The sequence below is a fragment of the Nomia melanderi genome, chromosome 3, assembly GCF_051020985.1.
Source record: "Nomia melanderi isolate GNS246 chromosome 3, iyNomMela1, whole genome shotgun sequence".
Taxonomy (NCBI): domain Eukaryota; kingdom Metazoa; phylum Arthropoda; class Insecta; order Hymenoptera; family Halictidae; genus Nomia; species Nomia melanderi.
Window position 1 is genome coordinate 12384827 of NC_135001.1, and position 27348 is coordinate 12412174.

At 29.6% G+C, this 27348-nt stretch overlaps 6 protein-coding genes across 31 annotated transcripts; 3 read left to right on the plus strand and 3 right to left on the minus strand.

The window, feature by feature from the left end:
* Window positions 1–8123: 8123 nt before the first annotated feature.
* On the minus strand, window positions 8124–9844 carry LOC116428109 (transmembrane emp24 domain-containing protein). The gene is made up of 3 exons (XM_031979271.2): window positions 9601–9844; window positions 8453–8790; window positions 8124–8364 (listed from the first exon to the last, which is right to left on the minus strand). The coding sequence occupies exons 1-3, from the start codon at window positions 9725–9727 to the stop codon at window positions 8215–8217; spliced, it is 615 nt and encodes a 204-aa protein (XP_031835131.1). The 5' UTR covers window positions 9728–9844; the 3' UTR covers window positions 8124–8214.
* Window positions 9845–10359: 515 nt separating this feature from the next.
* On the plus strand, window positions 10360–12430 carry LOC116428108 (sn-1-specific diacylglycerol lipase ABHD11). Of its 4 annotated transcripts, none has more exons than XR_004235197.2 (6): window positions 10360–10860; window positions 10934–11136; window positions 11264–11502; window positions 11583–11896; window positions 11982–12054; window positions 12135–12430. XR_004235197.2 is itself a non-coding variant. In XM_031979269.2 (5 exons), exons 1-4 carry the CDS (start codon window positions 10739–10741, stop codon window positions 11892–11894), a joined length of 951 nt encoding a protein of 316 aa, XP_031835129.1. In that variant the 5' UTR covers window positions 10362–10738; the 3' UTR covers window positions 11895–11896; window positions 11982–12430. The 4 variants fall into 4 exon arrangements, 1 of the variants encoding a protein (XP_031835129.1); XR_004235196.2 differs by having other exon boundaries at window positions 10934–11079; window positions 11150–11502; XR_004235195.2 differs by having other exon boundaries at window positions 10362–10860; window positions 10934–11084; window positions 11137–11502.
* unc-119 (unc-119 lipid binding chaperone) lies at window positions 11935–14212 on the minus strand. Of its 3 annotated transcripts, none has more exons than XM_031979235.2 (5): window positions 14009–14212; window positions 13309–13735; window positions 13111–13224; window positions 12727–13026; window positions 11935–12648 (listed from the first exon to the last, which is right to left on the minus strand). In XM_031979235.2, the coding sequence occupies exons 2-5, from the start codon at window positions 13451–13453 to the stop codon at window positions 12521–12523; spliced, it is 687 nt and encodes a 228-aa protein (XP_031835095.1). In that variant the 5' UTR covers window positions 13454–13735; window positions 14009–14212; the 3' UTR covers window positions 11935–12520. The 3 variants fall into 3 exon arrangements, with proteins under 3 accessions (XP_031835095.1, XP_031835096.1, XP_031835094.1); XM_031979236.2 differs by lacking the exon at window positions 14009–14212 and adding an exon at window positions 13827–13993; XM_031979234.2 differs by lacking the exon at window positions 14009–14212 and having other exon boundaries at window positions 13309–13990.
* A 675-nt stretch (window positions 14213–14887) lies between these two features.
* Window positions 14888–19147, plus strand: LOC116428093 (synaptic vesicle 2-related protein). Of its 8 annotated transcripts, none has more exons than XM_076365347.1 (9): window positions 15418–15555; window positions 15671–15719; window positions 15850–16612; window positions 16736–16920; window positions 17013–17209; window positions 17290–17353; window positions 17426–17551; window positions 17625–17833; window positions 17914–19147. In XM_076365347.1, the coding sequence occupies exons 4-9, from the start codon at window positions 16822–16824 to the stop codon at window positions 18518–18520; spliced, it is 1302 nt and encodes a 433-aa protein (XP_076221462.1). In that variant the 5' UTR covers window positions 15418–15555; window positions 15671–15719; window positions 15850–16612; window positions 16736–16821; the 3' UTR covers window positions 18521–19147. The 8 variants fall into 8 exon arrangements, with proteins under 8 accessions (XP_031835089.1, XP_031835093.1, XP_076221461.1 ...); XM_076365348.1 differs by having other exon boundaries at window positions 15671–15710; XM_031979233.2 differs by having other exon boundaries at window positions 15404–15719.
* On the minus strand, window positions 18978–24599 carry Gint3 (GDI interacting protein 3). Of its 11 annotated transcripts, none has more exons than XM_031979125.2 (9): window positions 24143–24246; window positions 23745–23802; window positions 23374–23444; window positions 22166–22264; window positions 21974–22093; window positions 21557–21703; window positions 20480–20885; window positions 20044–20339; window positions 18978–19961 (listed from the first exon to the last, which is right to left on the minus strand). In XM_031979125.2, exons 5-9 carry the CDS (start codon window positions 22048–22050, stop codon window positions 19571–19573), a joined length of 1317 nt encoding a protein of 438 aa, XP_031834985.1. In that variant the 5' UTR covers window positions 22051–22093; window positions 22166–22264; window positions 23374–23444; window positions 23745–23802; window positions 24143–24246; the 3' UTR covers window positions 18978–19570. The 11 variants fall into 11 exon arrangements, with proteins under 11 accessions (XP_031834985.1, XP_076221468.1, XP_031834992.1 ...); XM_076365353.1 differs by having other exon boundaries at window positions 23374–23476; window positions 24143–24229; XM_031979132.2 differs by lacking the exon at window positions 23374–23444 and having other exon boundaries at window positions 24143–24245.
* On the plus strand, window positions 23951–27344 carry LOC116428053 (uncharacterized). 4 transcript variants are annotated; one of them, XM_076365351.1, is made up of 6 exons: window positions 23951–24016; window positions 24128–24232; window positions 24397–24665; window positions 25280–25623; window positions 25966–26126; window positions 26218–27344. In XM_076365351.1, the coding sequence occupies exons 4-6, from the start codon at window positions 25401–25403 to the stop codon at window positions 27181–27183; spliced, it is 1350 nt and encodes a 449-aa protein (XP_076221466.1). In that variant the 5' UTR covers window positions 23951–24016; window positions 24128–24232; window positions 24397–24665; window positions 25280–25400; the 3' UTR covers window positions 27184–27344. The 4 variants fall into 4 exon arrangements, with proteins under 4 accessions (XP_076221466.1, XP_076221465.1, XP_031834983.1 ...); XM_076365350.1 differs by having other exon boundaries at window positions 24128–24228; XM_031979123.2 differs by lacking the exons at window positions 23951–24016; window positions 24128–24232; window positions 24397–24665 and adding an exon at window positions 24695–25189.
* Window positions 27345–27348: the final 4 nt, after the last annotated feature.

A 27348-nucleotide genomic window follows, 5' to 3' on the forward strand; every position in this document is an offset into this window, starting at 1 on the left:
CTCCGTATTCTTCTCTCTAATTATACCGTTACGTGCAATCGCTCGTGTCAATTAGCAGCTCCTTTCTTCCTGCCCGAATGCAACCCCTTCTCTCGCGAAGGACCCCGGAGGATCTTGATTTGACTCTGCTCCCCACCCCTCGTTCAACGGATCAGGGGAAACGAAGGGGAGGTTCTTCGAATAATTCTTTTTTCTTTTTTTTTATTCTTCCCTCAATTTTTCGAAATGATACGGAGTTCGGTAATACGAAGAAATTCTCGTTCGACGCTAGATTTACGGATATTTACTGTACAGTTTCCTTTATCGTTCTTAGAAACATTGATATTCCTTCATTTAGATTAGAATCTTGGAAATTGAAAGTTTGACACTAAACCTATCACTCCCATCAAAATGGCGATTTTCAGTTTTCTTGTTTCACAATTACTGTATACTTTAAAAGTGTTAAATATCCGAAATAATTTAAAAAATCAATAGTTTCATTTGAGTGCTGTAATTAATATACGAAGAAACCGAAAGAAAATATTGGCATAATGTTAGTAAGGACAAGATATTAATCATATTAAACGCTCAGTAGGTTTAGTGTTGAAAGTAGACAATTAGGGTACATATTTATGTAACTGCATCAATCAAAATCGGCCCATACATTTACCAAATAATGTTTATAAAACTCGATATGAGTGAAATTGGCTTGTTCCGTAAATCTAGTGTTAACACTAAACCTACCGGCACTTTATGGATACCTATTCCTACCGTGACCGGTTGAATAACTGGTTATAAAATAAAGGTAAACGAATTAAACGATACATTTTTCTTAGTGAAAACGGAAACAACAGGAAAGACAAGAATCGTAAAACTGATTAATCGGGCGATAGAGGAACTGATATAAAGTTAAACGGACGAAAGGGAATGTAGAATTTTTAGCGAAATTTGAAAACCGGTCATTTTACCGGTCGCGGTATGTTCGGTTTAAGAAGTCTTTATTAATTTAGTGTAATGGGATCGATTTTCATTATCATTTTCGTTAATCTTGCAAAAGTCAATGAGTACCAGATAAGAGTTTCTTAATGATCGGTTAAAGTCTTTGGTACAATGCGATAGATTGTCAATATTATTTTCGATAGTCTTGTAAAAATCGACGAGCACCAAAGAAAAAATTCCTAACGATCAGTTAAACAGCAATGGTTATAGAATCGTGAATCAACATATTATTTCGAGTAACCTGATCTAATAATTTCTTTCGAGATTATTACTTAGAAGAAAATGATTGAGCACTCTTTTCATGTGGCACAGTCATTGAGAAGCCTATTAATGAGCTTCCGGTGGGTAAAGTACGAACACATTCATAACCAACATTTTCTCATTTCTTTTACATTTACTTGCAGTCATGTCGATTCAAATTGTAGCTGGATCCTGTAAAGTTCTACAATGAAATCTCAAGTTTAAACTGCTGCGTTTTATGCACTTATGGTGTTCATAGCAGAATTTATTCTGTTGTTACTTTATATAATTAAATTTTCATCCAATTTATCCTTGTACTTCTATTCCTTCCGTGTGAAAACCGCATAAAATCTTCCATTCGTTAACAACAATTACGTATTGTACGCGTCGATGACTAAGCCCGATGTTTAACTCTTTTTTCTAGAAAGAAGAAAGAATATGGATACAACTATCGGCTTTAAAAGTTGCCTCCCTTTAGAATGAAGCTGGGTCATTAGTAAGAAAGGCAGAACTGCTCACATCGGTGAACACGATAAACCACTTTTTTACGTGTAAACACGTTCCGTTCGGATAATTAAACCAGTTCATTTTGATGTTATACCATCCATTGTTAACGAATCGGTGCTGAACCGAACTAAATATTTCATTCGTATTTACCGTGGTAAAAAGTAAAATTAATTAAAACGGGATTACCATAATATTTTATTAATCAATGCTAATTAGTGCAATTATGTTAATATTACGCTGTGAATTATTTCTCTATCAGTTTCACCTTCCATCTTTAAAAACAATAGTATCTTGAAATATAGGAAATTCTTTAATCTTCTTTTCCAGTTCTTTTATATAGATATAAATATTATATAAAATCTAATAATTGTAATATTTCATCGATAAAACCCTTTGCTTATGTTTAAAAAATATTCTAATTTTCTACGAGTAATTTAAAAGATATGAGACGAAACTATATTTTACACGAAACATACCGCGACCAGTCAAATGATTGGTTTCAAAATTTGATTTAAAATTCTGCGATTTTCTTCTTTCATTTAATATCTTTCTTTTCTATCAATTCCTATGTTGTCCAATTAATCGGTTTTTCAATGTTTGTCTTTCCATCTGTTTCTATTTCCAATAAGACAAATTTATCGTCTAACTTGTTTACCTTTTTTATTTTGTAATCCATTATTTGACTGGTTACGGTAGGAATAGATATGTATATAAGTACAAGTTTCGGTGCGTTTAGTGTTGAACGAAACATCAGTTTACTGGATCTTGATCTCAGTCTCGATTTTCTTAACACTAGATTTTACGGAGCGCTAAATTTATTGTACAGTTTGCTCTATCGTTCTTAGGAAGTTATAGTTCGTTCGTAAAGACCTAGGAAATTAGACGTTTAACACGTTCGCTCGCAGCGTCGCATATTTGTGACGGCCATAATTCTATATTTTACATAAAGAAAATGAAATGAATCCTATAGATATTGTTATTCAAAATTATAAGCTGCGGTATTACATTTAGGAATTCAATGACCCGTTTTAGTTTCATTTCTTTAATATTTCGTTTAGAAGATATGTTGGATGAAATAAAATATTACGATTGAGAAGATCATCATCGAAGCAACCGTTGCTAACGAACGTGTTAAAAAAATTAGGAAACATATTCGCGTAGTCGCATCAATGAAGATTGACCCAAACATTTACCAAATGATGTTCATAAAATTCAATATGAGTGAAATTGGCTAGTTCTGTGAATCTAGTGTTAAACAAATGAGATTGACCGTCAGAAAAATGGTTGCTGGGCTATCTGAAAATTCTTTTAACCGAACATTTGTACGCGTCTCATTATTTCGGATGCTGCAGTATCTGCTACACTGTACCCAGAATTTTATGTCTCAGCGCTCATTGGAATTTCAGCGCGTTATTCGAATGATTCTATACTGGTCGAGCCGCACGCGTAACATTACCAAGGAAATACATTATATCTCGTTAAACGAGCCGTGTTTCCCAGCGCGTTCGATTAATGCTCCGCGAGTAGAAGCACTTATTTGTCGGAACACTGACTGCAATTCTTCTTTCTGCCCCTTAATTATACCGTTACGTGTAATCGCCTTCCATAATTAGCACCGTTCTTCCTTTTTTCTTCGTTTCGTTTTCGGATCGAGCCCCTCGTATCCTCGATAAATCTCTCTGCTTTATCCCCTGCATCGTCTTTTTTCGTCCGTTCTCGAGAATAAAAAGTTGCAGTCGATTAGTTGCGAGATCAGAGGGTTACATGCGTCTAGGAACAATGAAAATAGATTGTATTTGGGAATTTTCTTTTCATCTATGAAACTCTTACGGATATTTACGGATATTTACTGTACACTTTGTTCCAAGATTCTTAGAGAAATTGATATTCGTTTATTTAGATCTTGGAAATTCGAGGTTTAAAAGTAGACAATTAAGATACACATTTACGTAATTGCATCAATTAAAATCGACCCAAACATTTACCAAGTAATGTTTATAAAATTTAATGAGTCAAATTCACCCGTTCCGTAAAAGTATTAAAGTTTGTAACAATTGTTTTTCTAATGCAGTTTTAAAGAACACGGTTTTTATCGTAAATCGGTTTTTCCGTCAAACCAGTTTTACACGCAAACTTCTGATCCACTTATTTGTATTTACAAATTACAAATTTAATGTTTTATTAGCGAAACCTGAACAAAATGAAAATTTACTATTTATTTCCACTGGTTGATTTTCTTTAAAATAACTATTGTAAACGCATTTTCAATGTTTCTGTTTATTGCGATGTAATTTGTGTTTCTTTGCAGAGCATCTTCGATTCTTAATTTTGTTGGAACCTGTATCTATATTTCTCGTACGATTAGATCCTTTGAACCGCAATCATTTTATCAGCGAACGAAAAAAGCCTGCATTTAAATTGAGGGTGAATACATAAAGGGTAACCACTCATGTGAGTAACTTGAATAGAATGACTGATATTTAAAATTCTTCCGGTTGGTTGAATTTGTTCGGACATTGATAGGACAGCGATAATTATACCCCCGGAACCCTCGACAGACGTGCAATTGCCTCAATAAATTTGCATATTTCTTGTCAAGAACACACGTACCAACCAGAGCGTTAAATTATAGAGCAGTTTCACTGTTCCAACGAAACGTAATTGGAAACTAGTAAAATTAACAAAATGTTTTCCACTGTATATATTTATATCTATGTATTTTTAGAATGTTTAATTTCCATTTTTTCCCTTGAAAGCTGTATGTAAATTAAGCCCTATTATACACTGATGTTTTACTGCACTGTGAAAGTATGATAAATAAGCGATCTCATAAACGAAAATTTGAGCTGTTATTAAATATGTTAATACGTAACTACCTGTTTCACATAAAAGATATAGTAATGTACAACAATAAAAGATTGATTGCAGTTTTAATGAAACCCTCTTAATCCGAAAAATACTAGGAAACACTATACCATTGTTCAATTATTTAAATTTCATTATAACGAATAATCAATATCCGCGTAAATAGAGTATTGCTCATTAGAACACTAAGTAGATGTAACACCGTTTATTGTTGACTTCCTCTCAACGAAGAAACAAAAAAGAAATTAAGGATACTATAATTATTATCATTGTTTAGCAGAATTTCCTCACGCGGTATTCTCAGCCTTTCAGCTCATGTGCCAGCAAAACTACATAGTATCAGCTTTCACCGTACATCGATTACCCTTGAATGTTCGTTTCATAGCTTTTCTTACACATGACTGCACTCCTCTGATACCTTTTATATACTTACGAAAGCTTTACATAAATATTTGTTTCGTAGAAACGGTAAAAGTAAACTGACTCTACATAAACTTTATCGAAAAAAAGTTAAATTTTGAGAAACGAGTAGAAATGTTCAAGTACAAATGATTAGAACAAACAATCACATAAAAGTGACATTACTTATAAGATAAATTCTTAATAACACAGAGGTCGAAGAAAATGTAAATATAAATCGATCTCTCGCAAGCCAGAGCGATCCAAATGAAGAATTCTAGACATATTCCATATCTATGTCTCCTTTAAACTATTAACAGTTGATAGCAGACAAATAATATTTCATTCGGATTCACCAAAATCGAGGAATATTTATATCAGTTAAATTCTGTTTAAAATCTTCGCTACCAGTCTGGTACGTTATTATAAGGCAAGGGGTTAAAAGTAGGCTGTAAAGAACTTCTCAGCCTTCGGACCTGGGGCGTTGGGCAGTAACAGCATCCATCCCCTTTCAATGAATAACCATGGCACCGAAAGTATTGTCTTTCGGTATAGTCATGGCCGGGATTAGAGCAGACACCGAGACATGAAATCCGCTCGTGTTTCCTGCAGCTACAGATCAAGGAGGAAGAAAAAAAACATCCACAGTATTGTTACTTGGTGGGGTCGATGGAACTGCTAGGTGGCATCTAATGAGAAGGAGCGGACAATGAGCCTTTCTGACTTAAGGGCCCTAGGGTGAATACCGGAAGAGTGCTCCTACAACCCTTCTTATGTTATTCATTTATTCTCACGCCTGCTTCACGAATCAGACGAGTTACCTGGCGAGAAAAGCACTCCAGTGAATGGCGATTCGAGATTTTCGCGAAATTCGGAAGTGAATGTAAGTACAGAAGCGTGAATAGGACAAAATATGAGTATGGAACATTGAATAGAATTCGTCTCTTTTTTTTTCAATGAATTTACAAACGCGACTTTAATCGCGGTAAAATGGCATAAAGCGTGAAATTGAAAAGGATACGACTCAGCAGAAGTTGCTCGTTCTTGAAGAAATAAATAGAAATCACATGTAAACAATGTTATCGATGATATGAATGTTTTCGCTAGACTTTGTTTGAATCTTGAAACTATATTTTTTAAAAGAATTGTAATGTTTTATGGGGACTGTTGTATGACATCAATAGTTTTATAATTTTGGGAAAGAATTATAACTTTTTCACGCTGCAGTGCAGCGTTCTGAAAGGTCCAAAGATAAGTCTTTATGTATCGCAGCTTTTTCAAAATAGCACAGTCATTAAAATACGATTGTATATTGAATGTGTTAACATTTTTTTTTATTTAATTTACATTGTAATTACATGTATTTATACTCTAATGGCTGTAATAATATCTGTATGAGTGAAGACAGCAGTGCAAAATAAAAATGGCGCAACTCAAAACATCGAATATTAAACAAAGTATTACTACTTTGCAATATCATCGAAAATCAAGAGAAAATTTTGTTTTCTTTTATCGCGTTTTTATGCTGTTCCCGAGGGGAGAATATTGATTTCCATTCACATGATTGTCGTTTTGCTTGTGGTCGTACGAACGGCACATCGTAGCATCTCCTACGACATTGTTTAGAAAATTGTTCGCAACCGAGATTATCGCCTGAGTTATTTGTATAAGTACAGCGAAAAAGGTAAAAAAAGATAACAGAAAATAGTTCTTAGAAATATTGCATATAGAGTGATCTTTCATAAGAAATAATATTAAAAAAATAATTTCCAGAACTTCGTTTGATTTAGTATATATTAAACCGAATTTTTGTATAAAAAAGTGATAAATTTTATACAATAATATAATAATATTATAATAATAATATAACAATAATGTAATAATAATAATAACAACAACATTAATTTTACATTAATATTACATTTTATTATAATTATATAGATTAATAAAGACAATTTTAGACCAACACAAAATAGTTGTAATAGGGGGTAACAAAATATTCCGTAACTTTGCGAAACTCGAGAATTTCAGCGAGACACTTAAGAGCAGTGGGGGCTGTTTCCTCTTCATCCTCCCTGATTAATACTCATTATTATTTCTCTTTTTCAAAAGCCTGCAGAGTTGCGCTATAAGACGTTGAAATGGAGACGAGACGCTAGGGAGATCGCTGAAGTATCAAATTATGAAGAGAATATTTATATATTCTAAATAATATTTATGGAAAAACAGTAACATCGTAGGAAAATAAATCTTCCTTTACCATCCGACTTTTTAAAATAGAAATATAACGTGGTCCAACTAGATGACTCATTTTGTATATCACAGTCCTTGCTTTGAACATTTCCAAGTTTGAAGATAGAAATTTTTCACTGAATTTAATAATACAATTGAAGTCAATTCTTTATGCTACTGACACGCATGTACTTACAAATAATATCATGTGTTTAAATTTATTTCATGCAACTATAAAACAGTTAATGTATATTAACTTTTATCGTCACATTACCCTTTATAATCATATAAATGATATTGCAAGTACTATAACTCTTGTAGTTCGTTTTAATTAAAATATAGTTATAATGTAAATTATTTTTTATACTACTTTACCAAATTAATAAAAAAATTACTTTGCTTCAAGTTAAATACGAAAGTACCCAATATTTCAATATGATCTTTAATGTACCCGGAATGAAAGTAATATTTCCACACATTGACTAGTGGTTTAAAGAAAGTTGTGTATTATATAACGTGTTTTTCACATTAGATGTTAAACATACGTATAACAGCCATTAATAAACATAAGATAATGCTGATTTCAACAAATATAATGGTCAAATAAATCTAACTTACTTACATATCAATGATGATATTAATTTTTTATTATTGAATATTATACCTGAAGTTTTTTTACTTTCATTATAAACGTCTTTGCCAACAAAACATATGTTTTTGGCATGGCTAGACATGTATATACTTCAAAGCCTTCAAAGCTTCTACATTTTTTTCGAAAATACTAAATTGCAATAAACAATGTGTACAAGGAAGGGTTAGTGACCATAGAGCAAGCAAGTTTTCACGAGACTATATAGTCATACATAATATCAAAAGAGAGAAACAAATAAAAAAAAAGTGAATACAGAACATCGGAACTTTGTAATTTTATTATAACTTAACCACATAAAAAATGTACAATGAGTTTATGAGTTTATCATTATGTGCCTTAAATTAGATAACTCTTCTGACTTCAAAAAATCGTTTTAGGTATAAAACTTGTCCTATTGTCATACAAACCAAAACCATAGCTTCAAAGAAAGCCCACATGCCTACAAGGAAATTGGTACTTTCATTGATTTCTCTATGATTTCGATCTCGTACCTAAGAATAAATAATTCATTTTATTAAAAACATTGAATTGCCAAATTCATTTATATAATTTATGAAATCAAAATTGTTGTTTAATTACCTGCATATATTCTTGTTCGTTCTTGACTACCCATAAACTTGTGCTTAATTCCTTAATCATATCATCTATTTTACTGTGATTTGTGTCTTCAGCATTCTTTCCATCTGACGTGTGTTCGATAGGTTTCTCGCTAACATCCATATTAAACTTTACTACTTTTGGTGTCATAGTGCTCTTTTGATTACTAAAGCAATATGTGTAAACACCAGAATGATGCGCAGCAAATGTATACTTTCCACTGCTCTCTTGATCACCCTGATAGATAATTTTTTGATCGGGACCAATTATTTTTACATCTATATCTAAAAACCCTCCTTCAGCTATCTCAAATGTGAGACCTACAAAAATATCAAAACAAAATACATATTAAAAAGGGATTTAACCTTTCCTAACCAAAAATCATTCCAACTAGAAATCTTACTATTACACAGAAATATAACAAATAGAGTTACAACAGTAAAGTAAAAATTAGGTTCTTGTGTTTTCGGTATTATTTTATGCTTATTCAACATTTATATGTATTTTCACTAATAAACAAATACTTCATAAAAATTATATTGTGTTTTTAGTTTTCTTTTTGAAATTAACAAAACTTATGGCTGGCAAGCATGTTATAATACTCTTGAAGTGATAAAGGTTAATTACTTATAATAATTATAATTAAATAAATAATATGAACTAATTCCATTTAACTACATAAAAGTTATTATAAAAAAATATATCTTTTTCATTTTTTAATATCTTTTACATAAAACATTTAATCAAAATTAATAATAAAATTATTGTAAAAATAATATCACTAGTAACAAATACAATGTGTCTATTTATGGAAATTCAAAAAAAAAATTTATTTCCCTTTCAAACATAGAAATATATAATATATATTAATATATATTATTAACCTTTAATAGAGTTTTCATTCAACGAACTTTTGAATTTTAACTACCACTGTAATGATTCGCATTTTGTAAATCTAACATAATGATGAAAACTTTGACAGTGATTACGAAGAGATAACAAAATAAATATAAGAATTCCAATTTATACTATGATATTGAAGTACTTTTGTAACGAATTTCCAAACTGAGCAAATTTAATCACTAAAACTGCTAAAAGAAAACTGTTCTGCTTACTAGGCAGAAACTAACCCATTTTCGTTCCCGCTTCAGCTCTTTCGAAGAAACATTCTTCAGCATGTGCATCTACTGTAATAAAATAGCATGTTGCACTTTTGCTTAAAATAACTAGAGATAAACAAGAAATAAGCCACCTCATTTTATTAAATTGCACTGTGAACTTATTAAAAATGACATATGCCGTTTCTTTCCTCTGCCACTTCACAGCGACATGTTGCTACCACAGCGCCACGTATGCAGTCCACCACGAAATTAATGGTACATATAGATGTTCGTTCACTTAAAAAAACTTTTTCGTTGTTATATACAATCATGAACAAACACAGGTGAGTAAGTAAAATTACCATTTAAACTTCTGATAGGTATATATTTATCGCATTTAAAAACGACATGTAAGTGATATATTTCTATTAATTTGTAAAAATTGTAGATAATACGTTAAAAACAAACTATGTTTCTTCTTTACCATTTCTAATTTGTTTTATTCTACAGAAATTATATACATCAAGAGTGTCATTATAACATCAACAGTCGAATATATGTACTTACTTACTTTTTAAATAGAAATTACTAATTTACAAACACAGCATATACTCTTTTAGAGGCGAAATCTTTATTAGAATCTTTGATTATCGTTTATATATTGCATAATCTGAACGAAAATACATGTGCTACACAATAATTTTTTAGTTAGAATATCTATTTCATTAATAAATTTGTACTACTTTGATTGCGACTTAAGGTCATAGACTCATAACATAGAAGAGTTACTTCATGTTAGAAATAGATTTCAGATAGTTGTAAATAAATATTTGCTATCTAGGTACTTGTCTATTTCGACCGTCAATGTCAATCGGTATATAACATTACCACATATTAAGAGCTGTTACTATATATTGGACCACTGTGTATTTAAATTAGGTCGAAGTGACTTTCTTATACAATAAGTGAAATCTATTTGATTTACAAAAATATTTTACAATCAATTATTATCATTCACGATTTACTTCATCATTTTTGATAATATTATCAATAGATAACAGCATAAAATATATACTTAACACATATCAGCATGAAAATGTTACAAAAATTTTGGATATATGAATAAAATTTCTAACACACTATTGTTAATAACTAAACCAACATAAAAATGAGAATCATAAGCTTTCGATATTTAATAATCACACGAAATGTTTTTATACAACACTGGAGACAAGATTTTATCTCTACTTCATCTCTATCATGCAATCATATACATAAAAATTCAAATTCGTAAGTGTAATTTTATGTATGTACTTTCTTCTTATTTATTATTTATCTTAATATTAATTTATTTTTAATAAAGAGTAATGCCTGTAAAGCTTGCATATGCATCCTATGAGTCAATGAAGGAAGAGGCTTCCAAACATCCTATTATTATAATGCATGGTCTTTTTGGTTCAAAAAATAACTGGAATATGTTATCAAAATCGATACATCAACAAACAGATCGTAAGGTAGATACATGGAATTTACGTAATATGAGAAATACTTGGAATACATTTATAGGTAATAACTGTAGATGCAAGAAACCATGGAGATTCTCCACATTCTTCAGATATGACTTATAAGCATATGGCAAAAGATATTGTTCAACTTATGAACGATTTAGGATTTGAAAAATCTATATTATTAGGACACAGCATGGGAGGATCAACAATGATGTATGTAGCTTTACATTATCCAGAACTAGTAGAAAAATTAGTAGTAGTAGATATGTCTCCAGTAAGGACCAGCCCTCAGCTTAAGGAAATGGAAAAGATATTCCATGCTATGCGTTCGGTAAACTTAAATGGAAATCCAACATTAACAAAGACGCGTAGAATGGCAGAGGAACAGCTTATGGATACTATTAAATCTGTGAGTTTATGTCAGGTAAGCAATTGTTTTTTTACGTATTCGATAATTAAATTATTAATCTTTTACAATCACTGAACACTACTATTTCGTTGCAGTTTTTAATTATGAATATAGTGGAAGCTGATGTTGGGAAATATAAATGGCGCATTAATTTACCTGTATTAGAACAAAACTTCTTAACACAGATAGCAGTCTTTCCATATGTTAAATCGAAAGTTTATAAGGGACCAACATTATTTGTAGGAGGTGGTTTAAGCGATTATATAAAAGTAGAAGATCATAATAAAATTAAACAGTTGTTTCCCTCAGGAAAATTCATATACATAAATGGTGCTAATCATTGGGTACACGCAGATAAACCAACTGAGTTTGTAAATACTGTAGTTAATTTCATTAATCAGCACTAAATGTAATTATTATACTAAGATAAAAATAACACGTAATACATTTTGTAAACATATATATGTATTTATGTGAAATTTATAACATTACAGATATACAAGTGAAAAATAGCAAGATAAAATATAATTGTATACAGTTGTAAACAAATTGTGAATTCTGCAACAGGTAAAAACTTACAAATTTTAACATTTTATTAACTTCTTACTTGTTACATTTCCATAGTTTGCATATTTAATGTTTTATAGCTTGGAAATCATTTTGTCAGAACTGGAAAGTAGTTTTGCATAAGGCCATATTTTATCGAAGAACAATATTTTGAAATGAAAAATTTTAATAAAGTTTTTAAGCGTTATTAAAACGTAATGTGCTTCATTAATTAGTTATGATTTAAAAAAAAAAAAATGTGTTCAACAAAATATATAAATTCAATCCAAAGAATTTAAAGAATTGTTTACAAATTTTATATTTAAGCTTTAATGTAAAAGTTTACAGTTGCAACTTCGTGTAAAAAGAAGTAAAATAAAAATTTTTAATTAATTAAGTGTGTGTTATAATATCACAATCATTTTTGCAAAGTGCAAATTCCTTACTAACTTTTGTTCATATTCTATTCTATTCAACAAATCGCATATTAAAGTACATCATGTGTATGTCCACCATTGTATGCATAATCTGCTTTATTGTGCATTACCAATTGATTGTCCACAAAATAAAATGAATCTGAGCGTGTTTCAAACGGATTTGCAATCATTTCAGAAACTGTAAAATTATTTTTAATGAAAATATAATAATGCAAGATATACCTTAAACCATTAAATGATCAAACTTAAAACTTACCCAAATCGGCAGGCAAAGTAGGAAACTCATAAATGTGTTCACAGGTGTTCTTACTGTTTGGTATACAAAATCCAAATTGAAAATCAAAGGTTTTTAACAACCTATCTCGAAAGAAGTGACGTTCAATCATACGAAAATTATTTACTGGTTTAGAACCCACGAGAAATTCTACTGTTGCTCCAACAGTTTTTAGTTTAAGAAATTGCGGTGTAAACTGATAACGTACAAAGCGACCAGTATTTGTATCCTCACAACCAGATTCTTCGCAGTCCGGTTCTACATCTTGAACAGGATCGCATTCTAAAATATATAGATAAAAAATATTTATCTTTGACAACATGTGACAGAAATAAACACACATAAATTATTTTAGCCACAACTAACCAGCAGCTGGTGGTTTGGTTATTTCAAATAATATTGCTCCCGTTTCTAGGTCTCTAATTTGAAATCTTGTAAAGTCAATGTCATAAATGTTTGCCTCTGGAGAACACAAGTATTCTGAAATAAAATCAATAAATTAATATTTTACTCTTTTAAAAATAATAATCAACAGTAAAATATGATAAAAATGAAGTGTCTCACTATCAGTAATTGTAGGCAAGCGCAAAACCATTTCTGGGGTTATAGGGGTTCTTTCAATGTTTCCATTATCAGCATTTTCTTGATCTACTGATGGTGTAAATGAAGTAATAGCTTCGTTTGATTTATTTTCGCTATCGACACTCATATTTTAACAATAATTAGACCATAAGCAGACAATTCATTTAATATTCAAGCGTAAATATTACGTATAACTATTACAATATATCACACATGAAATGTTACTCATTGAATATTTTTTAAGAATCTTTTACATTCTTCGTTAAAAATATTGTATTTAACATTTCTGCTCTTGGAATTGTTTATCCATTCGATGTCATTTTCATCGCAGAAACTTTGAGGCATTTCATCGTATTTTGACAATTATTCATGCGCCGCGTTAAAAATGTCAAACATAAATACCCTGAAACTATACGCAAATGTAGAGAAACTACCCTACTGTTTGTCCACACACAAACAAAAACTGACATATACACAGTATTCTCGCGATAAAACCTTACTTCGCATTGCTATGCAACACTTTTTGTATTATGTATTATAAACGACAGTTCTCTTCGCCATTGTGTTCTCACTTTTCTGAGATACCAAAGGCAAAAGAGAAAAACATTGTCCCAGTCACAGGATATGATTTCTTTATGCGACATAACTCAATCTGCGTATGAAGTAATTACTGTGAACTCACTCGATAATTCAATAGTTGAAACAAACTATAATCAGACTACAATATTGCTCCCAATCCTTGTGAAATTCTGGAAGTTCGTAGAGACGCTAAAAAATCATAAAGACTATTTTATCTTCTCCTTTATAAAATAACAATTATTGGTATTCTTTTTCTAACAATAAATTTATCCAATTGTGAATAGCACCACAGAATAGTAGGAATAGAAATGAAACATCGAAGGGTCTATAAATACACTAAATTAGGGAAATAATACTTTACATAGAGTTTTGGAAAATTTATGATTATATTTGAAATATGAAATGTTTTGTCGCCCAGTATATCAATAAAATTTATCAGTAAGACTACTTTGCTGAAAATGTGTGCTTTAATAATCTATCAATTTTTTATCATATTATTAGTCCATTGCCTCAGTCCCCAAAAGCTGTACACAGAAAATGTCACCACAAGTTTGTAATGACGCATTGTTGCATAAAGACGCGCCTATCGTGTTCAATTTTAACAAGTACAAGTTACTAAATATTGGGGTAACATATTTGAAACGTTTCAAAATACACGATGATATAGATTACTAAATAATATCCTCTTTTGTCAACATAATTCTCTAGTCATAATTGATGTTTCTTTTACATCGAAGAAATAAACTTTCTGCGTAACAACGCTGTAATTTAGGAAAAACAATATGTGTTTATTTATTTCATAAATTTGGGTCAATTAGAAAATTGCTTCCCGGTATACTAAGCTAAGTGTCACTTTCTTTTTATTACAGTATCTTTTGTTAACCGCCAGACTCAAACCTCTTTTTATAGATACACTGGGTTTATAACTTGTTATGTAGTTTTTCTTTTTTTATTTTATAATCTTAAGCCGAACGAGTAGTTAGAGTAATATTGTAACATTTGGCGACATTACCCTTAAATAACTGATAACTTTTTTCTCACTTCATTGTTTCAAGTTATAATAAACAGACAATAGTAACTCAATTGTCGCGCGCAGTTTGTCGCTGATGCGTGCGTGGCTGGAAAATCGATAAGCTAGAAATTACACTTTAAAAACATACTATATTTTTTAATACAATTAATATTTTCCTGAATTGTACAACGAACGCAAAATAATATTCAAACCTGTATTTTTATATTCAATAATTTTTCATGTTTCACATTATTCAAGCTTTGTTGTGGTGAAATCAGTTGACAGTATTAAGACCTAACCTCACCTTTCTACGACCTGTCATGCTCTACATACTAATGAAAATTCGCATTCACATCAATTGATAAATCTATTCAACTGCTTATATCAATTAATTGTGTTACCAGTGACAAAATACGTGTGGTTGAGAGGTTTCTTAATTTTGCGATTATTTAATATACATGATAAATAAACGACCATGTCTAATCAGTGCCAAATATCTAATAAACCGTATCGTGAGTTAGAATTTCGTAGTTCAGAATTAAATGTTCATCCAGATAGTACTTCAAGAAGTAGCAGAAGTTTTGGGAACAATGTTGAACGTTCTATGGAACTATCTTCTGTAGTAGTTATTCCAGACGGTATATTATTTTTATCAAATACATATACATTTCATATGAAAATATTGTAATTATTCAAGTATGCGAACTATTCTCACATTTCTTTATAATATTACTGACACCTTTTTATGTGCAGGATAATTTGCTTAATTATATCTATAAAGGAATGGGTAACTGTAAGTCATGTAAATATCTTATTATATATGCATGAAAATATAACTTTGGATTTACGGGAATTGCTTCAATTAATATTCGTTACAAATGAAACGTACTTTGTGTAAAATTTGCAATGTAATGTATATTATTACTTCCTAGGTATGAATACAAAATTTACTAACAAATAATATAAGTATGTGATGGGATAAAACTTATATTCTTCAAGTAATTTGAAGATAGATCAAATAATTTTTTCAAAATCTGATTGCATTTATATTTTATTTAATCATACTTTTAAGAAATTATCGAAATTATTTTTAAAAAATAAGTAGTGTAAAATCTATTAATTTCATAATGGTCATTAGGTACTTCTAGCTGATATGTCTACAATTAACACGAACTATATATTAATAATAAAATACCAATTCCTTTTTTATAAATGTATTGAAATACATAAAAATTAAAATGTATGTATGTATGTATTGTTATTCCTTAATATTGAATAATAAAAGTACTGAAATAAACTGAAACTGTTAGACTAATAAAAATTCACAGTACAACAACAAACCTTTACATTAATAATAACTGCGGAAAGTAAATTATACAATTGTTTCTACAAGGTATTAATTATCTACATAGAAACTAATTTTAAAATCACACTTTTTTTATTAAAAATGTATAAGGTATCAAATGTAAATGTATTGTGCTTCTTCTACAATAAAAATTTCATTAAAAAGTAAAATATATAACACTACAAAACTACTTCCCATTCTATTTTCTTCCTTATTAATGTAACTTTCTTTACTTATGTAATTAACCTTGTATTTTTTGGTAAACGGTGTAGAAATATTAAACATCACAAATTATCTTTAGTTTCTATGATTCAACTTTAACATTTATAAACCATGGAAGCAAGTTACATGTAATTTTTTAAATAGAATTGAATACATAAGAAATTAAACACATTATAAAATAGTTATACGTAGACTTTAAATAGGAGCATATTTTGATAAAGTTTTATATTTATTTTAATATTCATTAACAGATACATTTACCATAGTACAAGCTATCAATGCATTAGGATTTGGAAAATTTCAAGTTAAATTATCTTTATTTACGGGTCTATGTTGGATGGTGGACAGTATGGAAATAACAATATTAAGTATTCTAAGTCCATCCTTGCATTGTGACTGGGGTATTACTAGGTATCAACAAGCATTGGCAACTACGGTAATATTAACTGTTCAGTGTAATTTTTATATTCAATAAATCTTACAGAATAATTTTAATATTTATACATGTATTATAATGATGGTTTGTAGGTTGTTTTTCTAGGTATGATGTTGAGTTCTACATTTTGGAGTAATTTGAGTGATAGATATGGAAGCAAACAATCCTTGACACTTTGCGCAATTTTGTTACTTTACTATGCTTTCTTTAGCGCTTTTGCACCAAATTTTTTATGGATTTTGTTACTTAGAGGGTTGGTCGGTTTTGCTATTGGTTGTGTACCACAATCGTAAGTATTTGGTAAGTTCCATAAATGAACACAATGCTCTATCAGTGGATTCAAATTACACTAATTCATTATTATTCCAGTGTAACACTATACGCAGAGTTCCTTCCAGCAAAACAAAGAGCAAAATGTGTAATTTTATTAGATGTATGTATAAGTGAATAAATTTTAATAATGTTTGTTTTTCTGTTCAAAATAATAATAATTACTTTTTGACAGTGTTTCTGGGCACTTGGAGCTTGTTTTGAAGTGGCAATAGCATTGGCAATAATGCCAACTTTTGGTTGGAGATGGCTTCTCATTCTATCCACTATACCACTTCTTGTATTTGCTCTTATTACTCCGGTAAGTAATGCCAATTAATGATAGCCAATTAGTGAAAATTATTGTATAAATTCCCTATTTTATATTTTAATAGTGGTTACCAGAATCTATGATATTTGATATGTCAACTGGAAGAATGGACAAGGCTGTTTCTACATTAGAACGAGTAGCAAGAGAAAATAAAAAACCTTTACCCCCAGGAAGATTAGTTATGGATCGCTTTTATCAAGTGAATCATGGTAAATTAAAAGATGTCCTAAGCAAAGAAATGTGTAGAACATCTGCTTTACTTTGGCTTGTATGGTAAATATTTTAATTTGTTTTATGCTTTTGAAATGTGCTTGCTATATTACAGTATTTACAAGACATTATGATATTTTTAGGATGAGTACAGCATTTTGTTACTATGGCGTAGTTCTGATGACAACAGAACTGTTTCATACATCATCGGAGCAGTGTAGTTCTTGGGAAAATAAAAAAGAAGATACATGTCAATTAGATTGTCGTTTGGAACGTAGTGATTATATTGATCTTCTTTGGACAACGCTGGCTGAATTCCCAGGAATCTTTTCCACTATTTTTGCAATAGAGAAAATTGGCAGAAGGAAAACAATGGCTTTCCAATTAGTAATGTTTGCCATGCTAATTTGTTTTTTAGGTAGAGCTTGCCTATTGAATAGAATAGCGTTGACACTCGCAATTTTTCTAGCCAGAGGCCTAATTGCTGGTGTCTTTCAAGCAGCTTACGTGTATACTCCAGAAGTATATCCAACGCATTTGCGTAGTGTTGGAGTTAGTACTTGTAGTGCCATGGCTAGAATTGGTGCGATGGTCACACCATACATAGCACAAGTATTTTTACAGTGGTCTATAACTGGAGCAATGGCAATATACGCTGTAACAGCATTATGTGCTGCTGCGGCTACACTCGCTTTACCCGTTGAAACAAAAACTCAGTCATTGAGTGATTCAGCTCAGGAAACAAGATGAACTTGTTTTTCCATTGTTGGTATTATTGAAACATTTTAACTAGACGTGAAATATATTTTTGTTAATATAATATTGTTTTATAATCTAATGATGAGGATGATGATTGAGGTAGCAGTCTTTATATAATGAAAAAAGATTGTTTGTATTTATTGATATTTGTTTATTTCAGTTTTTTACAATTCTATAGTTAGATGTACACATAATTAACTATCATATATAATTTTCCTTTATAAGCTGATCCGATAAACTATACATATTACTATAAACTATATATATTTATATATTATTTTAACACATGTTTAGTATTTTCTTGTAGTATTTGTGTTAAATATAAATTTCTGTAATATGTTGTAAAAGGTATGTAAGAATACAGAAAGACTGATATAGAATATTTATATAATAACATAAGTGCCAAAATACACAAATAATATGTATAATTAGTTTTTGCACATGGTGATTTCTTATTTCATTTATGTGCTACATATTTCATAAATAATAGAATATATAAAATAAAAACCGTTAATTTAACACAAATTATAACAAATAATGTTACTTCAAAAGATTTGATTTTTACATGATTGTATTCTTAACAATTTTATATTTGTATAATAAAAGAATTAATATTAATTCACTAGAATGATCATTTTCATTCTACATTACATTTTAACTCAGAGTAAAAATATTGATAGATTAAGATTTTGTTATGAATATATGACGTGTTTCACGTTTAATGTAGTATGTAAAATATAACTAAATGAAATTTTTTTTAAATAAAACGTATAATATTTATAAGTATTAAAAATATTTTTATAAAGTACAGATTCTAATATTTTAGTATATACTGTAAACTACTTCTATCAATTTTTAATATTTTTATATGTACTTACTTGCTTGCTTGAGAATTGGAATGATTACAAATATTGTAATAAAAGTTAATAAAATTGTATAATTTTCATTGTCTTGAAAGAAAACGGATTTAATCGTCAATTTTCTTTTTAAATACACTGTAATCAGAATAGAAAATGATTAATAAATATAGTAAGAATAATTTTAATTAGGTTGAATGTAATTAAGTAATTCTTCTTTCAAATATCCCACAGAGTCGCTTTGTTTCTGCGAATTATTCTTAGGAACAAATATTAAAAGAGCAGTAGGAACCAATTCCAATTCAAGTAAAGTTTTGTCCCTAGATGCTTCTGCAAGTGAATTATCGATCAGAGTTCTTAAGTTATATGACATCTCGGTATTTCCTAGGTTTTCGTTAACAAATTCAAATATAACTTGAAACTTTTCATGTACGAAAAACGTTCCTTGCAGAATAATATTATCTGGAAATTGGATACGAATCAACGAGTATTTATATTTTCTAAGTCGCTGCTTCTCGTCTCTTTCTCTCATAGCTTTTGTTCTCAGCATTTGGTTTCTTTCAACAGCTTCGGTTCTATTAATATCGATACATAGGAAATTAGTTACAGAATTCATTAAAAAATATTTTATAGTTCATTTTAAACATTTATAATTACCGAAGCTGTTGTTCCCGTTTTATTTCCTCTGGAGTCATAGTAAAAAAGTTTGACGGTAATTCATTCCTTTTACTTGCTTGCATAGGCAACAATATTTGGAGGTTCCTGTCTAATTCGAGTGGGATAGGTTCTGCTGACTTTAACGCCTCCAATAACATAGTAAGATTTTGGATGTCATAATTCTCTGGACTCCATACTAAGAAATCTTCTTCTACATCATTATGCAGTAAGTTCATCTGTCTGAAGCCGGCAGCATGTAAAAAGTCTAACGCACCTTCTATAGGACGCACTTTCTCCTTTGAAATATTAATTACGTATTAATGTTAAATAAAGTATACTTGTAATACCTTGTAATTTCTTTAGAAAACTTTAAGACAATTGAAATTAATAACAACTAAGGCAATTGAAACAAATAATATTAAAAATGGTAACTTACTTGGAATATTTTATTCTGCATTCTGATTTTTCTGTATTTCTCTACTTCTGGATTATTTATGATATTTTCTAAATACTTTCCGAGTGTATCGATACAACTTTCAATTTTCTCTCTTTTATTATTACAATTCTGTATAACTAAACATGCTGTCAAACCAGCTTCTTCACCTTGTAATTGGTCATATAAAAATTCTCTTATCTTTTCTTTCCATTCATTTCTTGGTAATATTTCATCAGACAAATATGGACAACGAAAATATACATTATCAACAGCTAGCGATGTAGGATCATTGACTGTATCTTCAGATTCTTGATGTAATTGTGTATTATTGTGTTGTGTATTTTGCTGTGCTCTTTTTTCTTCTTCCAATTCACGTTTCACTTGTGCTTTTATAGCTGCATATGATCTATCAAAAAAATTTGATTTATAAAATATCACGTAGGTGCAAAAGTAATTACGATTTCAATATTTGAACTTTAAATCAATGTATCTGTATTTATAATGAAAAATTTGAAGGAACTAAAACAGAAATAAGAACTTCAATTCTATACATCTTTGCTAACATGAAGCAGATTTATCTATTTCGTTAGCATAGAATTCTGGAGGCCTCAAATTGATAAATTCTTCAAATACCTTTTCAACCACCACTTGATTTTTAACACCATTGAGGAATTTTTTAAACCCAAATTGAGTAGTACATTCACTAATTGTACCCTCACCAAACGTTTTCTTGATATTTCTCAAGTAACTTCTGTTGCTTTACAACTCAATTTGAATTCATATAACAAGATTGCACGAATTTTCTTTTTTTCCATTTTCTTTTTGATATAATATATAATCTATTATAAATACTTGGAACAAAAAATGAATCATAAATCAATAGAGCAAACTTCAAGTTTTCAAATAATGTACTACTTGAATATAGTTGGACAAACATTCATGTCATAATAACCATAAAAATTTGAGTTGACAAAAACCGCAATTATTTTTGCATCAACTTAATATATGTTCCATTATTCTTAATTATTAAATTAAAAACTACAAAAGTACAGTAAATTCTTAATGAATATAACTTACGTGTTAAATTTAGTAATCTTATTTGTTTTTGCTTCTAATCTTGCTAAAGCAGCTTGACCAGCTGTTTTAGCTTCTGCTGTAGGTTCTACCCTTTTTATTGGTTCTACCCTTGGAGCTGATACTGTAGTACTCGTCGAATCTGTTAATCTGTACAAAATTTTTCATGTAAGTATAGTTACATTGTTTTCAAAAATCAGTTGTTTTTCATTTTCATAAAAAAAGTTGTAACTCTTCTTCTTGCATTATTTACATCAACCTTCGCTACATTTGTACTTATAAGAAAAACATTCTTACAATTACCAGCAGTTGTATAATTATGAATAATTATAAAATAAGTCTGTAGATACTTTTAATAATAAATAAAACCATTAAACTATTTATACATGTATGGAATAAGAACATTATAATAAACTTTACTTGTATCCTTTTCCAGCATTCATAAATTTTGCATTAACTTTCTTCTTTTGAAAAAATGACTTTATTTTGTCTGTCATATTTGGTTATTTATTTTTATCTTTTCACCTTTTTAAATAGAATCTATAATAAAACAAAAGCTTTAGATATTTTCATTTTATCATAAACGAATGTAATTATAATTATTTAACTCACAATTATTTTGTTATAATAAATTAAGCGATTATTATTTATCAATCAATTATGCATCAATTTATTCTCCCGATGAAGAGTCACAGTCTTCGGATACAGAATCTAAAACATAAAAATATCATTTTAGTTTTCAAATAATAATATATAAAATTCTGTTATTTATAATTTATTTAAAATTGTATTCTTAATAGATTTTACAATAAAATTGTAACATTGAGGTAGAATTTTTAAAAAATATGTAAAATTTTGTTTATTCTTCTTATTATTAAATTTCACCTATTAACTATATTAATTTCCAAAATTTACATTAAATATTACATTTAATGTATAATAAATAAACATATTATCTGATTACTGGTTTTATCATGTATATATTATGTATTAATCAGAATTTAAATTAACAACGTCATATTCAGGTTAAACATTAAGTAAAAACATATTAATAGGAGAAATTAATTTTGATTAAAATATTATGCTTTATAAGAAATGGTATATAATTGTTTTGCGCATTGTCTGACTAAATTTATATTATTTATAGATATATTAATACACGTTTAAGTACTACATACACTGTGCGTACTAAAATGAGCGAAAATCACGAATGACGAAACAGCGGTTTAAGCTTCGTTTTCAATTTATTACAGATTAAAAATTTCTCTGAATTATGACGATTCACCAATAGCGGTGTGCACGAAGCAAGTTAGTATAAGCGAGGGCAATGCCGAACAATATTAGCGAATTTTAATCATTAATAATTGAAAAATCAAGTCGGAATCGCAATTTCATAATTTTTGGTTTTAGTCTCATTTTGACTTATATAATTTTTAAATTATTTATAAGATATAGTTGAACAACTCATATTACAAGTATAAAATGTCATGATTTATTCCATGTAAAATTTGGTATAAAAAAATTAACAGATTAGTAAAAAAAAGATAAACAAATGAAAAATAAATCATATAAAACGTATTACATTGAGAATTGTTAATTTACTCTTTGTATGTATCAAATCATAAGAATCAATGTCAACTACAACTATTATCCATGTATTATTAATATATTAAATGTACACGTTGACGTATTACATCGGTAACTTAATAAAAGCAACTTTCTATATTATCTATGAATATGTAAAATATTAGTTATATATTTTTATACACTATACGTATAGTACAAACATCGAGAAAAAAAATATAAGTAGATTGTCTTACTTGGTTCCATAAATTGTTCAGAAATTCTTGGACCGTAAATATGCCAAGCGATGAAAATCAGAGCCACGGTACTAATGAACGTGAACGAAAAAACTTTTAGTAACTGCAATTGAAAATCGTCGAACTCTAACAAAGCTGCACATTCACGAAAATAATGAGAGAACTTTTGTCGAAGTTCATCGCTAATAACAAAATTGGTTGTATCAAACGTTAACCCAAAAGTGTTGGATACTAAATCCTCTATGTCATGTGTCAATTTATTGATTGTCTCCATCAAATTCTCTATCCAAGCCCACAAATTTTCATGTACATTATTCATTACATGTGAAAAAAGCTCTAAATTAAATTAGTAAAACACACACTATGCTCACCACTTTATTACGTCACACTACATTTCTTAGTTCCCCATTTTCATTACTTCGAATCATTCTGAAATTCAAGGCATAGATACAGAAGACATTTACAGAGATGAAACTTCATCTACGAATAACTGTTACGTTCGATCTTTTCAAGATCAATTTCCAATACGCATGCGTATCTACGGAATATTATTAGTAAATATAACCGTACTAGAACTCCGAAATATCGACAATAAAAAGAGGAACGAAATAAAAACGTCAACTGGAACATTTCATTAAAAACTGTGCGTTGTCTCTGTATTACTTATGTATGACACGTGACAAAAATAATTTTCTAACTAAAATTAATTCATTAAATTTTATATATTTTTCAAATATACTTTTTTGTAATACAGAGGTGTCTAACTTACTCTCCTCACGCTAGTAACTCGGAAACAACGCTCCCTCATTACCTCACTGCAGGAATTGCTCGAGACTGTATGTTCACCTATACGAGGTAGGTAAGTACACCTATTTACCTACGTGAACAGTTCTATTTAGTGTTTAATATAAACAGGTAAAAGTAGCTGTGGAGAGGGCAACTTTTCGTGAGGGGAGTATCTCTAGAGTGCTCGCAGCACTAATTTAGACACCCTTGGTTTACGGGTTTTCCTTCCTTTTTTAGGTACTGTGTAATATAAAGTACTGTATGAAGATACACTCTAATAACAGGGATACCGAGGTGATTCCCCTCAAGCTAGTAACTTGCAAACAGTGTGGGGGCTACGTACCTACATACCCTCATCCCCTGATGGCAGTAGAGTGGAGAATGCGATGAACATGCTGGTTTCTGGAGGAGTCGAGAAACTCTCTCTTTACCCAGTGCCGCCGACCTGCCAACATGTGAGACACCCAATGCGTCACTGTAGGGACAAGCCTACCAGAAGGAACTAGGTACCCAGTAAAATAAAACTGTTTTGTGGCACCTACTCTGTGTTCACGAGAAGAGTCCTGTAAGGAATGTGGGTCTCATTGGTCAGCTTTCATTTTTTTTTTCATCTAATTTTCGATACTAATTTGCTATCGCTCAATATGTCACACTTAACTAATCAAAACTATAAACAAAATCCCTAGAGAGAGATCCCTCTTACCCCTGTGCCGTCCATGGACTCTTCTCGTGAACAACACGGGTGTATATAGTAGTGTACCTACTGCTACCTTTAACGTACCTACTTTAAGATTCCCTAATTTGAGGTTACAAACATCAAAAACCTAGACAGAAGTTTCGCCTCTTTAACATACACTATGATATAACATTATTTATGTTCAATTGCAAACTGCTCATTTATGATATAAAGTTTATATTAAAACTCTTTGTATGTGTAAATTGTAAATATGGTATAAAAGTAAGCAATAATACGATAATATAAAAAGTTTTGTTAAATAAATTTATTATAAAAATGGGTGGTGGAGATTTGGTAAGTTGAATTATAATGCAGTCACTATTATACAGTATGTTTTACACTAAGTTAAGTATACACATTCAATAAAATTAAAATTTCATTAAGATAGAATTTGAAGAAATCATGGCATCCATCTACCATAAAAAATATAGAAAAAGTCTGGAAGGCGGAACAACAGCAAAGTCAAGAAAAGAAAAAAATAGCTGAATTGAAGAAAGAAATCGAAATGGAAAAGGACAGAGAGGATATAAAAAAGTATGCAATGGAACAAGGTGTAATAGAAAAAAAGGATGATAAAAAGTTGGATTGGATGTATAAAGGACCAAATCAATTAATTAATCGAGAAGAATATTTACTTGGTCGACCAATTGACAAGTCATTTGAGCAAATGGCCCAAAATGAAAAGGACAATGAAGCAAACCAAGTTCCCAGAAATCATGTCGAACATGGTATTTATATAGATATGCATATTTAACTCTTTTGCTACAATAGGTAACTATAGTCATTTTCCACAAAATGCCATTGACACACAATAGGTGACTGTAGTTGTTTTGTCTTTTGCACGTTTCGCATCTTTCTCCAAACTTACAGTTTCAATATTTTAGTTTGAACTGTCCTAGCGCAATGTATGCATTCTTGGCATGGTAGCGTCTTGTTCAGTGGATGTACAGTAATGAATAAGACACTTGTAGCCAAAGAATAAATGAATTTTCAATATTAATGTATTGGAAACAAATTTTTTTTGTTAAAAATGTTATTCTACATTTTTGATTTATTATCTATAATTTTAGAATGTATTCCACCTTCGTTACGATTTTTCTCTGGCAATGAACAAGTGGATTTAGCAAGAAAAATGCAAGAAGATCCTTTATATGCCATAAAAAAGAAAGAAATGGAAACACGAAATCAGTTACTAAAAAATCCTGTTAAATTAAAGCAATTAAGACAATTAGTAAGCAAACATTAATAACAATTTATTACAAGTTTTATTATGTATTTAATAATTATCTGTTACTTAATTATATTAATTATTAATTTCACAGCTGGAGCAGCAGTCGAAAAAGGGTAAAATTGAAAGGAAACAAAAAAGAAGGAAAAAGCACAAACAAGATATAGACAGCGATGACGAAACACAATTAGATATGTTATTAGTTGCTAAATATAAAAAATTGAAAAATAAAATTAATGATAAAGAATTAATTAAGTCAATGAAAAAGGTAAAACATAAACGAAAGAAGAAAGTAAGAAAAGAGAGTGAAAGTAGTTCAACTAGTGAATCTGAAGATAATAGTGAAGATGAAAGTGACGAAAGTATGGAAAAACATAAGAAGAAAAAGAGAAACAGAAGTGAGGAAAATGATACTGAATCTAAGAAAAATAATAAAGAAAGGTATACACAGAAATCTAATAAAAAAGTAGATAAAAAACCAAGAATATCCGAAAAACGGTCTAGAAATCGTAGTTCAAGTAGAGAAAGGAGTGACAGCTTAAATAGAAAAAAGAGATACAGAGAACATATAGATAAAAGTAAAGATAAAGAGTTTCATTCAAGAACTTCTCGGGACAAAGAATATAATTCTCATAAAAGTGGATATATTAACAGGAACAGTGTTGCTGATAAATATATTACAAATAAATTATATCAGAAAGAAATTATTCATTCACCTACTGATACGGTTCAAGAGAAATATAAAGATGGAGATAAATATAAAAATCAGTGGAATCCTAAAAAGAAACACAATCTTACAGAAGAAGAAAAGGAAAGACGCAGACGAGAAATGATGGCAAATGCAACATGGAGGGATAAAGAAAGGGAAAAAAATGTTAAAAAGTATACTCAAGAAGAAAAGAAAGAAATTGATAATAATAAAGAATATAGTCAAGATTTCGTTCGAAAACATTTAGCTGCTGCTGCAGAATTAGGCACTGTTGCATCTAGAATTAAAGCAAATATAAATAACATACAGCGATCTAGAAGAGCAATGGACACTAATTTTGCTAAAAGATGATTTTAAATGCTGTAATTATATTTGTACAATTATGTCAAAGTTCCAACTCATTTTCTTTTAATATTTGAAAAGTGTATTTTTTAATAAGCATGTATTGTAATTAGTACATAAATATAAATTTTTGAATAAAATTTGTATAGTTTTTTTATAGTCTGAGAATACGAA

What these genes read in the sequence shown, in the direction of transcription:
- LOC116428109 (XM_031979271.2), bottom strand. Translation starts at nt 9,727, where the DNA reads ATGAGGTGGCTTATTTCTTGTTTATCTCTAGTTATTTTAAGCAAAAGT. An exon ending in TGAAGCGGGAACGAAAATGG is followed by an intron (nt 8,791 to 9,600) that starts GTTAGTTTCTGC and finishes ATATTTTTGTAG; the next exon opens with GTCTCACATTTGAGATAGCT. An exon ending in ACGAACAAGAATATATGCAG is followed by an intron (nt 8,365 to 8,452) that starts GTAATTAAACAA and finishes ATTTATTCTTAG; the next exon opens with GTACGAGATCGAAATCATAG.
- LOC116428108 (XM_031979269.2), top strand. Translation starts at nt 10,739, where the DNA reads ATGAGAATCATAAGCTTTCGATATTTAATAATCACACGAAATGTTTTT. An exon ending in ATACATAAAAATTCAAATTC is followed by an intron (nt 10,861 to 10,933) that starts GTAAGTGTAATT and finishes TTTTTAATAAAG; the next exon opens with AGTAATGCCTGTAAAGCTTG. An exon ending in ATCAACAAACAGATCGTAAG is followed by an intron (nt 11,085 to 11,136) that starts GTAGATACATGG and finishes ATACATTTATAG; the next exon opens with GTAATAACTGTAGATGCAAG.
- unc-119 (XM_031979235.2), bottom strand. Translation starts at nt 13,453, where the DNA reads ATGAGTGTCGATAGCGAAAATAAATCAAACGAAGCTATTACTTCATTT. An exon ending in AACCAAACCACCAGCTGCTG is followed by an intron (nt 13,027 to 13,110) that starts GTTAGTTGTGGC and finishes TATATATTTTAG; the next exon opens with AATGCGATCCTGTTCAAGAT. An exon ending in TACTTTGCCTGCCGATTTGG is followed by an intron (nt 12,649 to 12,726) that starts GTAAGTTTTAAG and finishes ATAATTTTACAG; the next exon opens with TTTCTGAAATGATTGCAAAT.
- LOC116428093 (XM_031979229.2), top strand. Translation starts at nt 15,393, where the DNA reads ATGTCTAATCAGTGCCAAATATCTAATAAACCGTATCGTGAGTTAGAA. An exon ending in TGTAGTAGTTATTCCAGACG is followed by an intron (nt 15,556 to 16,735) that starts GTATATTATTTT and finishes ATTCATTAACAG; the next exon opens with ATACATTTACCATAGTACAA. An exon ending in AATGTGTAATTTTATTAGAT is followed by an intron (nt 17,354 to 17,425) that starts GTATGTATAAGT and finishes ACTTTTTGACAG; the next exon opens with TGTTTCTGGGCACTTGGAGC.
- Gint3 (XM_031979135.2), bottom strand. Translation starts at nt 22,050, where the DNA reads ATGACAGACAAAATAAAGTCATTTTTTCAAAAGAAGAAAGTTAATGCA. An exon ending in AAGATTACTAAATTTAACAC is followed by an intron (nt 20,886 to 21,556) that starts GTAAGTTATATT and finishes TTTTTTTGATAG; the next exon opens with ATCATATGCAGCTATAAAAG. An exon ending in AAACGGGAACAACAGCTTCG is followed by an intron (nt 19,962 to 20,043) that starts GTAATTATAAAT and finishes CGATATTAATAG; the next exon opens with AACCGAAGCTGTTGAAAGAA.
- LOC116428053 (XM_031979122.2), top strand. An exon ending in CAGAAATCATGTCGAACATG is followed by an intron (nt 25,624 to 25,965) that starts GTATTTATATAG and finishes CTATAATTTTAG; the next exon opens with AATGTATTCCACCTTCGTTA. An exon ending in TAAAGCAATTAAGACAATTA is followed by an intron (nt 26,127 to 26,217) that starts GTAAGCAAACAT and finishes TTAATTTCACAG; the next exon opens with CTGGAGCAGCAGTCGAAAAA.